This window comes from Amyelois transitella, chromosome 8 (genome assembly GCF_032362555.1).
Source record: "Amyelois transitella isolate CPQ chromosome 8, ilAmyTran1.1, whole genome shotgun sequence".
NCBI classification, from domain to species: Eukaryota; Metazoa; Arthropoda; class Insecta; order Lepidoptera; family Pyralidae; genus Amyelois; species Amyelois transitella.
In genome coordinates, this window is record NC_083511.1 from 6,878,484 (window position 1) to 6,893,988 (window position 15,505).

At 34.6% G+C, this 15,505-nt stretch overlaps 1 protein-coding gene across 1 annotated transcript in view; it reads right to left on the reverse strand.

Annotated features, from left to right (window-relative positions):
• Positions 1 to 11,123, reverse strand: part of LOC106136767 (protein couch potato) — a 151,740-nt gene extending 140,617 nt beyond the window's left edge. Inside the window, exon 1 of the mRNA XM_013337413.2 lies at positions 10,941 to 11,123. Within this exon, the coding sequence (XP_013192867.1) occupies positions 10,941 to 11,000 (60 nt within the window). The 5' untranslated portion in view covers positions 11,001 to 11,123. The remainder of the gene's footprint in view (positions 1 to 10,940) is intronic.
• Positions 11,124 to 15,505: the final 4,382 nt, after the last annotated feature.

A 15,505-nucleotide genomic window follows, 5' to 3' on the forward strand; every position in this document is an offset into this window, starting at 1 on the left:
GTTTTCCAAAGAGCAAAGAAAACATGTTCTAATGAGTATTAAGCAGGGAATCACCTGTCCTTTTGCTCCTGTCCTTTGACTACACCTGCTGTATACACCTTGGTTAACATCTATGGTATTATATCTATAGCATTTCGCCCGCGGAAAGCACCCTATGTCTGTTAACGTACTCCATACGATATGTACGCCAAATTTTAGGGAAACCTGTTCAATGGTTTTATACAAACTTTCTTTCACATTAAAAATATTTACATTCCGTAGTAAAAATCATTATAGATAACAACAAACAGAGACAAATATTCAAGTAGCACTTCCCAGACAGGCACACTTAATGTCTTAATCGGCGTGTCCTGACACGTGCGCGCTGAGGACTGTATGGCGCCTCTGATAATGAGATAGCAGCAACCATTTTAAAGAAAATAAGATTTTTATACAGTGTTTGAAGGAAATACACACGCAAAATATTTACTTAAAATTATTTCAAAATTTGGAGTGTAAATGTTCCTTTCATTACTTATTCAAAGTTACATTCCGATTTATATAACGTCATATCCAAATACCTTATTATATATTTATTATTTATATATACTTATTTATATATTATATTGACGGAACTAACATTATGCATACATAATTCACAATAATGTATGATTAGATAGATAGGTATGTAGGTAACTAATAGCATCGATTGAATTGAACTACCGACGAAGTACAGATTGATAAATATGCAGTTTGTCATGTTTGCTTATATGCACTTGTAATAAATATTAATGAACGATGACCAGTTTGGATACTTGACGACAGTTGATATCCACCTAGTCGGTTAAATATGTACTTATATCACTTAACATATTTATTATGCCGCGTGGTTCCCGGCACTTTGGAATAGGACCGTTACATATCTTACATATGGATGTCGTAAAAAGCGACTAAATGATAGGCTTGGGATTCTTCTGGTAGGCGATGGGCTAGCAACCTTTCATTATTTAAATCTCAATTCCACTATTAAGCCATACAGCTGAACGTGGCCATTCAGTTTTAAGACTGTGTGGCTCTGTCTACCCTGCAAGGTATATAAACGTGAATAAATGTATTTATTTAATCAAAAAAGATAACAGTGCGATTGTTATATGAGTGCATACATGTAATCAAATAAGCAACTCTCGATATCAAGATCAATCCAAGTTAAATTAAAAATAGGCAAATATCGATTGGAAACGATGTCAAAATTACTGTTGGGAGGGTAACCCACGCGTCTACAATGTTATCAACAAAATACAAGAGAGATCGCATTTCCATAATATCCCGCATACGCAGTACAAACGCAACGCCGTGTACCAGATTTCGGTTATTATTTTACCGCGTTCCCCCGGCTAAATTATATTGTTTACCCGAACCAAACGCTTTGATATCAACAAGGTGTATTTAATATTTATGTACGCAATCATACTTGGAAATAAATTTTGGTTTAACAAGCCGAATTGGGAAAGATCGGATTCATTTTGTTTGACTAAATCATGTGGGTTAGAACTGACAAATAAAATTATGTGATGAAAATTTTTATCTCTATTACTTAGAAGGTACGGTATAAAGTCTTTTTTCTCCTTTCTTTTATATTTTTTTATATTAATATATTTGAGTGCGTTTGACCTCAATCTGGCCAGTGGTAAGTAAGAAGTGGTACACGCAAGCTCAAATAGTGCCTATTCACCCTTGCCTCCTGGCATAGATTAACGATCAATCCTCACCTATGCAGAGAGGAGCCTTGGGTGCGTCTTTTGACTTTGATCCTGGGTTGGGAAATTGAAGTTTTTATATAAAGCAAGTCTCGGCCGGTCTGCCCTCCGTAATCTTTGCAAGGAACTTAACCCATATTGGATCATGATAAATTACACGAGATGCATATGCCTTTAACCTTTGTCGCCTTACTTTATACTTACACAAGTAGTGATTTAAGGTACAAACATACTAAGATAGGTATTCAGTTATTAGTATGCACATATCATCTAACCACACGTTTCTCAATTACTTACAAGTGGCATACCACACATACTTTGATTACATCCTAATATAAAATCCATAGATAACGTGGTTACTTTATAAATGAACCGACATTTAAGAAGTTTTTTAATAAGTTCGTACAATTTTGGAAGTTTTACTATTCTATCTAGAAATAGCTATTGCGATAGCCTTGCCCTTATTAATTTGAAATATATTTTCCGACAATGCCACAGAATAAGCAAAACATTATAGGTACAGTTAGCAAAGGTTGAAATATATAACCAGTTCTAACATCAAAACAAACGCTAACATAAGACAGTGCCAATAATAAAGGCGATAGACTAGAACAAATTGGTCCTGCATAGTTTTGGCGATAATTTAAAGGTCCTGATGAGCACATAAAATAAATGCGAATGGTCAGCGTCGCCAACGACACTACTTTGGTCGAGCGCCAACAGTATAATGACACCTCACTTTAGCGACCAATCGAACTTGCGAAATTCGAATACAAGCTGGTTCTGCTCCCTATTTAGATCAGAATCCGATATTCAATTTATATATATGTTTCTTCATTTGTTTCAATTTATACGATCCATTAAAAAACGAATACAATGTTTACTCTCACCTAATTTTATAAGCTGTCCTTGTGAATCGTCGCGTCTTTTTTTATTTTGATTTTTGGGTACAAATGTTGGTTAATCATATAATAAATCATAAAATATTTACATACCTAAATAATGTATATCCAAATATCACAAAGAGATTTTTTTAATATTTAAATTGTCACGAATACAGTAATAAATACTGGAATGCTGCTACTACTAATTATGATAAGACACAGAGTAAAAAAATATTGAAAACATAGTTTTCCCTCGTTTTGAAAATTCCCCTTGGGGCAATGCATTGAGTACAAGTATAAACAGGATGATGAAATAAGTTTAAATCGAAACTTCAATAAATGTAGCTCTGTAGTCTACATTTTTGCATACCAATAAGACAAATAATAAAATCCTGATCTTCTCCAAATTTTAGATGTTTTCTAACTCTATGATACTTTACCGGAAACCACATACTTATTAGAAGGACAATCGACATAGTATTATTACGCCCTGCACCGACACCGGCAGCACCCCAGAATAAGGCAGACACCATCGCGCGCTTTGAATGTTAATATTCCTCTTAAGTCACTTCCTATTCTTGCCTTAGGGTTGTCGGAATAATAACCTAACATAAGATCATATTATAAAAATATTGTTAATTCAACTAATAGATTAAGTAAAGAATAATATTTTGTACGAAACTGATGAAGCGTAGAAATTATTTCCACTTCATATTAATAACTCTCACGCTGTAACCATGTTTTATGTGAATAAAGAAATTCTTTTTTTATTATTTATTATTATATATTTAATTCACCTATCAAACATTTCAAAACCAAATCCTAAAAAGATTGAAATAATTAATCCTTAAATCATCGATTTTAAATTTATCTAAAGCGTGAATAATGACTATGCGCAACCCTATACACATAAGTAAGACCCATGAATTTACTATAAATCATAGCACCTTTTGTGGCTCAATAGCTGTCGAATATGACTTTGACACAACATTAACGTTATTCAATAACGTTAAGATTAGTTTAATTCTTAAGAAACAATCTTATTTCCATACATTTCACTCCCCGTTTGTAAATCGATTGTTCCCAAACATAAGCTTAAATTAAATCTTATTAGCCACCCAAATAATAACTAATTAAAAAAACATACTTTTATTGTATAGAAATTGACCAACAGATACATTTTCAAATTCGAGTTGAAGAGTGTGCTGTTCATGGCATGGCATGGCAAGTGAAAGTGCAAATTAGAGGCACTGAAAAATTTAAGCAACGCCATGTAAAAAGAAGTGAATTTTAGAGAACCTACAAACTTACCAACGCTAAATATAAACTAAGACAAGGTAACAAAGAAGAAGAATAAGTAATAAAAGAGTGCGACAACAATTTAATCAAATTAATTTGGGCCACTGCAAACCAACATGTACTTCGTACGTGAGTGGAACGTTGCGCAGCGGATCTCGCCCGGCGGATTGTCCGAACACAATACATCACAATTATTACCAGCTATTGTTGGCATTTGAATATTAAGCCAATAATTCTGTTAGCTAAGCCGGTGCACACTTTTATCGATAGTTATACGCTGCTTGGAATTAATTTCTGCTGAAATCTAATGTTAATGGGTCTCTTTAAAAATAAACCCAATATATGATGTATTTATAGTCTGAGTTGTCTATGTCTATTTGGGGTGCATATTCATGAGTTTTTTAATCGTGTGTCTGATGTGTCAAATGTCAAAATTCTATCCTACATAAAATTCTTCCCAGTAACGATAATGATCAATTATATCCATAATTTCATAAACGCTTAATCTTACAAAGGTATAAAAATTTCAGCATGCAGGCGAATCATACGACTAAATTTAGATAAAGGTAGGCTTACCCTAGTAATTAAAAAGTTTTTAAATTAATAACATTTAGAATCATGATTTCAAGTAATAAGATCAGACAATGCACAATCTCAATATTCTCAATAGGACGCGATGACCTCACTCGTCATGGTCCGATGAAAAGTGACGCACTGTGCATTTTAATTGTTTATCGATTGCGACACCTAATTATAGCGCTGTTTATGGACTAGCGAAGGTGTTATTTGGAAACAAACGCGCAATCTATAATTGAGTTGACTAAGTATAACTGTACGATTATGAGATATTTGTTGTTTTTGAAGAAAAATAACGTGGAAACGGAATATGGCGAATGCATATTGGACGTAGGTACTTACACTACAGCGCAGTCCCTGCTTAAAATATGTTCCAAAAAATTCTTTTTTTATTAATCCTTATCGATATTGCAGTTATTCTTCAAAATTATATTAAGACCTTCAACATAACAAGTATGTAATTAATGTTCCTTTGTACATTAAGATATTGATGCGGCAAGTCTAAAAAAGTGTAAAAATGACAAGGTTTAAAAATGTTGCAATAGATTTTGAAATTATATAAAGTACATTCCATGAAAAATGAAAACAAAAAGTTATGAAAAGAAAATCTCTTTAGCGTACGGATCAGGTACTTAACCAAAGTTGGATTAAATCAACTAGGCCTTTTTGGACAGCGAAAAGGGACTTACTCGTTGTTACCTCAAATAATCTGCTCAATCGAGCTCACCCTATCATGAAAAGTAAAAGTAAAACCAAAATTATTTAAACCGCTTAAGAATTTTTCGTCAAAACTTAGATTTTCAGTCATTATATGTACATGTTCCCTTACCATAAAAAAGAAAAGTGTTTACGAATTAAATTGTACTTCCTACCACTTTACCGTCAAACATAAATTTAAATTAATAGAAGCGAAGCAATATCAGAGAACACATGGCATAGAAGAAAAATAATTGGATACAAACTCAAAGACCATAAATCGAAACGGGCGCTGTAGCCCGATGGTTATTATAGGTAGGACAATATGCATGACCCAGTGCTGTTGGGTTTAATATTCAAAGGATGCGCGGGTGCGGCGCACGCTGCCATGTAATAAAAGCACGCTCCAACGCTTAACGAGCAAGACCGATGAGCTCCTTCGTATTCCAAACAAAACGGGCCCGTACGTGACCACATCGGGCCAAGAACTTAATTGTAGGGCGACATGATTGCGAATTACTCCCTGTTTGATAACGGCAGCACGCCTGATATCGTTACTTGTTCCCGTCATATGTAACAACGATCGTGCTAACTAGTCAAAATCTGGGATGTCCCAGCAAAATATCAATCTAGTCAGATCGCTATAATATAAATCTACGAACTTGCATGCATGAAGCGGAAAAGTATACCTACAGGGATTGTCGCTAGTGGAAAGACCCCTCCTAGAATTAGATCTATGAAATTTACTACAAATAATACTTTCTTAAAAAACGTCAATTTACTTAGACTTAAGTATATCAATGAATGAAAACTAAAATAAAAATTTAAATAAATGCTAAATTTCTATGACAAAGTTGCAGATAGTGAAACTAAACGTATAGTAGTAGTTGGAAACTTAAACTTCCTAGACAGCAAAGTGAAGAAAGTTATCAGCAATCGAGGGGCCATTGATTGTGCTCAAAGAACCTTTCGTTTCGCGACATTCGAGTTCGATTTTCCGCTCACAATGCGGGCGACGATTTTCGCCTACTATTCGAGATTATACTTCCACGGCTGGTTCGGTTTCGACATTGTTCGGCCTCTTTCGTGTACCCAAACAACTGTGTGAATGGGAAATACGAGATGGCTCATCCCTACTTATTCTTCTAGCCAGACGTCATTTGTCAACAGCACAACCAATATTGGTGAATTAATTTGTTGTTAGGATTCAAAGCAATGTTCGTATGTACGTTTTGGCAAGTGGCCAAGGTGCCTGGACAATGCACAATAAATATCTAGTGCTACAACTACTCTTTAATTACTTCACTTCCAATTACGGACAGACAATAAGCACGGACCATGCCACTTAGTGGAAAACTGTCTCCGAGGCCTCGTATGGAGTGCTTATATTCTTCCATTTATAATTGAACTACTCTTTATTCTGTATTCATTATTATACAGATATAAAATGATGAGACAACTAAAAATGTAGCACTTACTGTTAGCTGACAGACAATCGCATCGCAATTACTTTCAAAATCATTTCTTACCGTTTTAAGCAACTGGCCTTGAAACAAATAGATAAGGGAGCTATCGTTTAATAATAACAATAACTAGTAAAATTGGCAAATTAAATCTTAGTACCCTTAAATAATAAATGTATGAAAAAAGAACATGGACGTTAGTCATTTACTTTTCGCTTTGTATTCCCTTTTTGACACTTAAAAACATAAAACGAGATTTTTTTTCACTTTTGCTCTCGTAGGGTGATCGCCGGTAATCCGAGGTGCAAAAGCGATAGAGAGGCGGTGCTCAGCGCATCGGAAAACAGTTATTGGGAACGGAGTGCACTGTGCATGCTCCTGTTTGTGTGGTCAGTCTACTTTACAGAGCTTTAGCTGATGTTACGATGGTTTATCATGAATGCAACTGACCGGACGGAGCTCTGAAATACTCTACTAATCTGCTGTTTGCCACAGAGAACATTCCTAACATAACCTTACTAATTCCAATTGTTCGGTTGGATTCCTAAACTTTGAGGTTGAAAATTTAAACATATATAATATTACAAACAAGGCAAGCGTAAGCTAAAAATTGTTGAGAAACCACAACCTGCTCCGTCAAAATGCCAAAATCGACAAACGAAATTCAATTAAAAGTTTTGCACGAGTTACACAATCCGAGTAACATTATCTAAAGCTCGATTAATTATTACTCTCTTAATGGACAAAGGAACTCTTTGCAACTCTCATCAAACAAGACACAAACAAGACAAAAGCTTGAGCGTAAATAGCAATCGTTCATTCTTCGCAGCATGGAAAACTATCTCCCTTTGGTCCGTTTAGTTAAGATATATCCGTCTTTTTCGTGCTGTAAGAGGGAATACGGGAGGAGCTATTTGTTTTTCCAGTCGAGCGCCGACGAACAAATTAGGTGGACAAACTGTTGAAACAGACGAGGTGTCTATATTCCACTCTGCGGAAATACTTCTCTTAAAATCGTTTAAGAGAGATCGTCCCGCGATTGAACCGAAGCGAGGTAATAATTTTCTGCCGCCTCCCGTGGAGATGTTCGTTCAATCTGCGTATTATTGGCAGATGCTTAAGGGATTTTCAAGCATCCGATCTCTTTTATAAGCGTTTTGTTCTTTTCAATTGCTATGCTTTCTAGTGATACTGTTTATACGCCTCCTTAGCTTTTCAAAAGTTTGAAACTTTTTTAACAATATTTTCAAATTATTTCTTAACAAACCAAGACGAATTGTATGGTTTTTATTGTTAAACAAGAACTAAGAATGCATAGAAATTTACGCTTTTACAGTTTATATAAATAATGGCCTTGAAAAACCAAAGTTTTTCTAAGGTTTACATTTTTCTTTTCAGAACGCTAACAATAAAATGTATGAGCTCATTGCCAAAGCGATCGCAGGTTTCAGGAAGCCATATAAATGTCTGCAAGTCGACAGTCTCGCCGTTTGTTTCCAGCTGATAGAACGATTTGCTGCTACACTCACTAAAACATTTTTTTATTTTTTATATAACCGTGTTTGCCGCAAGATATTTATTTTAATTTGCCATTCTTTGCTCATAAATACTTGTTTTGTTAAAAATAAATTTAATAACACTAACAGAAAAGAACAATAACAAACGTCTCGGACCTATTTGTTATTGAAATAAAATATTTAACTCCTTAACTGATACAAAAAAGAAACAAATAATCCTCTATGACAAAAGCAAACTTATCAAATACTTATTTATGCATTTTAGTTCAATGCACAAAACTCTCAATCCGTACATTTATTCTCGTCTCACAAACACTTAAAACAGGAAATGCTTCCATTGCACGCAGGATCATGTCATCAAAATAAACGCCCATCGCATCCCATAGGGCGGCAGACGAGACGGCGCCACAACCGTCGCCGCCACCCGTCTTGCAACTCGCCCCTCGAAGTGGACTGAAGCGAAAACTAAAGGCAACTATTAAGGCTGTGTCTGGAATCGTGTTTGAGCATTTTTAAAGGAATTCAATCACGTATGATCAACTGTAGGAAATAAAATGATGTTTCTTGACTTTAAATAGTTTTGTTACACAACTTATTTTGTTGACGTAAAACCTGACAATGTACAATAAGAAATCAAAGAAATCTTATTTCAGTATAATTGCCTTCTTTATGTTTTTGATTTCTGCGTTAATAAATTTTATAATTTTATCTTGAAGTTATCTTTTATAATCTTCAAACGATTTGTAGAGAATTTGAGAGAAAAAGATGGTCGGATTATCTAAAGGCTTTCGATGACAAATGGATAATGAGGACAGTGGATAGGGATATCTGAAAATAGGGAGAGGAGGTTTTTCCTTAGCAGTGGGGCATAAAAGCTAAAAATATCCATCCATCCAACTAAAGGATTTGTCATTGTTTTAGTCATATGTTTTTTTTTTCTTTCAAGTATTATGCTTTAGTCGCTACACCGAAAAAAGGAAAAAGGGATGGAGTGGTAGTGGACAAACTTAAAATATTTCAATATGGTATAATGATAAGATTTCTGTATTCTTTATGTTGCTCACAATATTAATTTAGCACCACCTCAACATTCGTGTCTTCTGTGTGCAGATACCGCATGAGTGATTGCATTCACGTCATGTGAGCAAAGGTTCTAACGCTTCCCCTTTGCCCAGTGCATAATCCACATCAAAGCGAAGTACATAAACAGTGACTTACATACTCAAACTCTAACAGGTTGGTGATAGGTTGCCTGGTGATATTTATTGGAGTTAATGGCCTTAATATTTTTTTTCAATTGTTTGAAATTTGCGGTCTCCAATGACATTATTTCGCTCAGAAATATTTCGTTCTGCTAGAACTTAAACTGAATGAGAATTTTAAAAGTGGTCCACCAGATAACTTTTAAATTTTCTTTACTTACTTAGATTTGCCAAATAGAAATTACTTCGTTTCCTTCGGACATATGTAAACTACAATGCAGTTTAATTCTCATGCGAACATAAACTTCTTCAAAGTTAAAACTCAGCACTATAAATTTTTGTGCACTTTTATCTTATATTACACGTTATTCGGTACGAAGACCCATTCCTGTGGGAGAACGCAGCTTGCTCCGGTTCAGTTGCATAAGAAACTAGAGACCTACAACTTTATAATAATTATGAATATTTCTTTTTAAAACTCAGCGACTCTACAACAAGTATTTGTTTTGCTACCGAAAAATCAAAAAAATTTTTTTTTTTTTAAATGCAATAATCTTTTAGTTAACGTGTAAGTGTCTAACTGTAGTTAAAAAAATAATTTATATATATTACAAATATCAAAATATATATTATTAATAGTTAAATTATGGTAACATTTTTTTAAGTAAAATAGATAATAAAATTCGGATCTTGATAAACCGCCATATTTATAACTCTGTCCACAAAGCTGGGTGCACTAAGACGACTTCCTTATTTGTCTCGTCCAACACAACACAACCACTGGCCACTTCTCGTCGCATCCTTGCAGTTTACGCTGAGGATTTTATATCTTTTGCTTAAGTGATGTGCCGTTTACAAAGGTTTTCTATCAGGGTTTGGTTTTTTACAAGTCTATTATATGTTGCAAGCGAGTACTAAGAGCATCTTCACTTAGAAAAGACAATAGTAGAGAAGATTATTTAAAATCTTTATTTGTTAGCTTCGATATTGAAGAGATAATGATCAATATTATGGATTTTCAAGTGGTAGTTACACAGCGTTACACCTAAATTCTAAAAGAATTTTCATTGCAATATAAATATTATCGCTTATGTACTTTGAAAAATGTGAATAATTTCATAATATATCGGACAATCTTTCTTCCCCGGATGTCACATGGCACCACATTATCCTGGAGCTCGACATTGACATATCGTTAATGTATCAATACGCGACCTTCACTTCCATACGATAGAACCTAAAATATAATGTACCAAAGGAAGCAATACAATCTTTCGTTTCTCAGCTACTTTTTTCCTTTTATTGTGTTAGCGAATGCTTATTGTATATCCGAACGTTTTCCCTTTTGTAACGGCTATAGAGCCTCGGCTCCTTGGCATTACTTTATAATTTACAGGATGACAAATCGTAAAACGATACATTTAGGCTCAGTGGAAACTCAAATAATAAATATCTAATTTCTATTGAAGTAAATTGTACTGATATTGTAGAGTTTACCAACAATTTGATTGCAGATCAACATAATATAATGGTAAAATGACAGCATGAAAAAGTAGTATTAACTGACCTCTTCCTCTGTTGTGGCGGTATTGACTGAATCCATGCTTTGACAGAGCGCGAGCTCCATGCTCTTGTGCTGAGGGGAGGCGGCCCGCGGCGAAGGTTGCTGCGGCGGCACCAGCGCGCCTTGTGTCGCTCCTGCCGCCTGCTGCACCCCTGCGCCGCCCGTAGCCGCGGGACTCTGTGCCGACTGCAGACCCTGCGCTGCTTGCAGGCTTTGAGCCGCTTGAAGGCTCTGCGCTGCCTGAAGGCTCTGTTGGGCCTGCAGATTCTGTTGCGCTTGCAGGTTTTGCAGAGACTGATGGGCCAGGTTCAACTGGTGCTGCTGTACAATGCTTTGTTGCACTATGCTCTGCTGCACTTTGATGTGTTGATGCACGGCTAGTTGGTGAATGGGATGGAGAGGGGCTGGGGGTGCGGGGTACGGAGGGGAAAGCCGCTGGCGCTTCACTTGCGCACTCTGAAGCGCTTCGTGCAGCCTCTTCACCGGAAGGGGGCTCTGGCCGAGGTTATCCACGGCTGTGGCGGGGCGGGCTGGCCGAGTCACGTGACTCTGGCGAGCACCGACTGTGGCAGCGACAGGTGAGAAACCGCGCGCGACGCGACACGGTATCGATATTGACGTATCGACAACAGCGCGACACTACGCTCGTTGTGGTACGCTTAGTAATTGACTTACAAATTCAAAATGTTTAAATAATTTTTAACGCGAATGTTTATTGATGCTTCAGCGGTTGGGCATCTACTATCAATCTTGAGAATTGATCCTTTGCTTGTAAACCACTCCTGAAAAGAAAGAAAATATAGAGTTACAATTTAATTTATTAAAGAAGTCTATCTAATACTCATAAAAAGGCAGCAGGAGACCGGAGTTCTAAACATTAAAATTGATTTAATAAAGTACAGCTTCTAAAATTCGAAATTCTGAAATTACACCTTTATTAACACTGTCACTACGTATTATAAAGTCCTCCTATTATCGCTGTCTGGTTCGACGCTAATTTTAAAATGTTGTGGATTAGTGGAGTTTTGGATTTTATTCCAGTCTTAAATGTTGGAAAAAGTTTTTTCTGAGGAAATTTTATATCTGTAACTGCTACCATGCAAAGCCGAGTCAAATTCAAATTCAAAATTTTTATTCATTATTATAGGATACCTCATTTCGCTTAATATTTGTCAAAACATATGGTTTAACAACATTGGTTGACGTCAAATAAATTACTTAAAACTAAGTTTACTGCCGCTTCCAAGGCGTCAGTGCAGAAGAAGCGGTAACAATCTGCACTGCAGCATTTTCTGGAGTGGGTCGCTAGTTACAAATATTTTTGATTTTGGTGTTTTTTATGGTTTTGTACATAAGAATAAATATTTGACAATATTATAACGAGATGACCACATGGACCCACATGGAGAGACAGTACCTATTCAATTTATGAAAAAGAAAGTTACAAAATATATTAAAGTTTAAATATCAATTCATTACTAAGGAAGATAGTGTAATGTAAAACTTGTTGCTAATAAATATAGTTATTTTGAAATGTAAAAGAGCGCCGATTGCATTGACGTGGGTGTCGCCAAGTCGTTTAAAGCTGTTAGTCAGAGCAATAAACAACCAAAATTATCTAATTTAAACACTAGGCGGTGACAGTGTCAGTTCGCTAATTCACCAAAATGACCCATTTACTTCTTTGATAATTATAGCACAATGTGTACAAATGATCAATAAAAATGCATTTTACTGCACTCATGTTTGCTTATTTGACAAACATATGATGACTCTATTACAATATGACATCAATAACAATCGTATTGTTTGTAATACTAATAATTGTAAATTGGCAGAGTAGGTTTAGTACAAGAAATTTCTCTTTTTAGAATAAGGAAAGATATTTACAAAATATTGTTTCGTCTATTTAATTCTAGGGAATGTGTGGTGTGTCCGCTATAGATTTATGAAGCATCTTCGTTATCGAATGACTGCCACTTTTATCAATACACTGGTTTACTGAGCGCAAGAAAAATATAAAATCGTCTGTTTACGAGTACATTAGGTAGGGAAGGGCACTAAAAGAGGATAACTCGAAATTACCACGTGACTAAAAAATCCTTAAAATGTATATAACAATTAAAAATCCATCAGCGCTTTCATATATAAAAAACAGAATTCTGCGAGCGTAAAAATTAAAAAATCCATAATCTGCGCTTGGCTTTTGTTAAGTTTACTAATGAGTACGTTGTTGTTTGGCGACGGCTTATTACGTGAGGCGGACGAAACCGGATCGCATATCGTTCTTTATCTCGTGGTTACATGGTGTTACTTTACGGTTACGTGAAAAAATTAATTTTCATAATTATTTGAGTAGTTGTATCTTATTTTAAATAATGCATGCTTTTTAATTTCTTGTAGGAAAAATGCTGATTATCGTTTACGCGGATCGAAAAAGGAACGTTAGCTGCATTAATTTTAACTTAGAGTACTTACGTAATTCAAATTCATCGGTCGCCCAATACTTTATTATATATTTAGTCTTTTGGTAACTACAGTGATTTAAGGCATTAGACTTAATCTGTACAATAAAGTTGTATATAAATAAAATTAAGAAATGTCGTAACAAGGACATTTAGCCTCTGTCTCTACATTTTGTATATTGTACTCTATGGTGCAATAAAGAGTTTATCTATTAACTTTTTAAAAGGTCTTCTATGACCGAAATTAAAAAATATATATAGTATAATTTGACTACGCAGTCAAACTATACCTATATTCCAAAACTTCACATTGAAAGAAAAATATATATTTTTTTATATTTCTTAGCAGTATTATGACAGGTGACGAATATAGATTATCATATTTCACAACATCATTCTTTTTTTGTTGTTTGCTTCGTATAAATTCCCATACGTCAGCCCATGCAATAAATTTAACATTGATTCAATGCTCGCAACCTTCCATATACCTATTGAAATTAACGTATTAATATCATTCGTGTTTTTATACATTAACATATGTAACTTTAGATCAACTAGCTACTTAAGTATACTTAATCCATTAAAAGTACCTCAACCAATAAAGTATAACTTTAAAAATTACATCGATATATCAATATTATGTGGGTTTTGCTAAGATAGACGAAGAAATATTCAATCAGATAATAATACCAATAATAATAATTTAATCTTCCACTGGTCTTATAACCCAGAAGACTGTCCCACTACTTAATGTGGTCGATTAATATCAAGTTGCTGTAACTTATTTTATATCTCGGAAACTTTTAATTAACTTTTTCAGTATTTTGAGAAGATTGATACCATTTTATTTGAAATGTGCGTGATAGAATGTTGTTTATCTGCTAAAATTTGAGCAAAAACTGCTCGAGCTGGAGTTACTCTATATGTAACAATAAGAATCACGTGTAAGACTGTACGAACATTAGCGTCAAGGTGAGCCTTTTTTGCGAAACTCCGTGACTAAGTCGCGGACAAAAAATCTCTAGATTTCGCTATGACTGTCGGTAGATTGCTTTTAAACATTGAACATACTTGGTCAAACTTGTTATTTGAAGTAATTACTTCTAAGCTGGTTTCATTTAGCTTGCTTGTAATGTTTATCTTCAATGTAAGAAAATAGTGAAGTTGTCACCGAATTGATATTACTTTTCAAGAGCCTCATTTTATATCGGCCAATATTATCTCCGTTTATATTTATTTTCATAGAAATAAGTCATTTTAGTAAAAAAAAGTTATGTTAATAAAATTTTGTAAAGTTTAACTTACACCTAGGTTCTTTCACAAGGTTTTTATCCAAGGCATATACCTTTTTATGTGTGTATGTTTTCATAGGCATGCTTAATTTCCAAAAACTTATCTTTAGCGCACGCCTGGTTTACAATAACCATACCAAATGTCAGTAATCTGTCCAGAAACTTCAGCAGAAGATATTTTCCATTATATTAACCTTTCTAAAGAAAAATATTCGAAGTGGGCATAATCCAGACAGAAACCACGATGAAGCCATAGAAATACGCAAGAAAAATAGATATTCTGTGAATATTCTACGGTAGCAAGGTATCCCGAAACATTTGAAATGCCAATGTGTGGAGTAGGTATGTACTATTTGTTTTTTACTGAAAACAGTGCACTGAATGAAGCCCGGAGGATACTTATTATTTGTGAATCAGTAGTTACGTCCTTACCTACACATGTTTATCTAAAATCAAATTGATTATTTTCACATGTATGACTGAGGGATACAACGTATCACTCAGTTCTGGTAGTATTGGTTCGATACCCACTATTCTTAAATATCATATTTCTTTATCAATCCTTACATATATATTTTGTTAGTCTGACAGAATACTGCATTAAGCGAGTTATTAGGATAAGGTAAATTATAACAGAAATACATAAGAAATACAATATATATTTACATATATTAGAAATATGTAAAGTCATTCTATTATTTTCCCCTCAAAGATCATGATTTAAACATATATGATATGAGATATGAGCTAAAATGTAAATGAACGTCTAGAACAACTCAATATGAACTTGGTAAATAATTATGATCAGGGC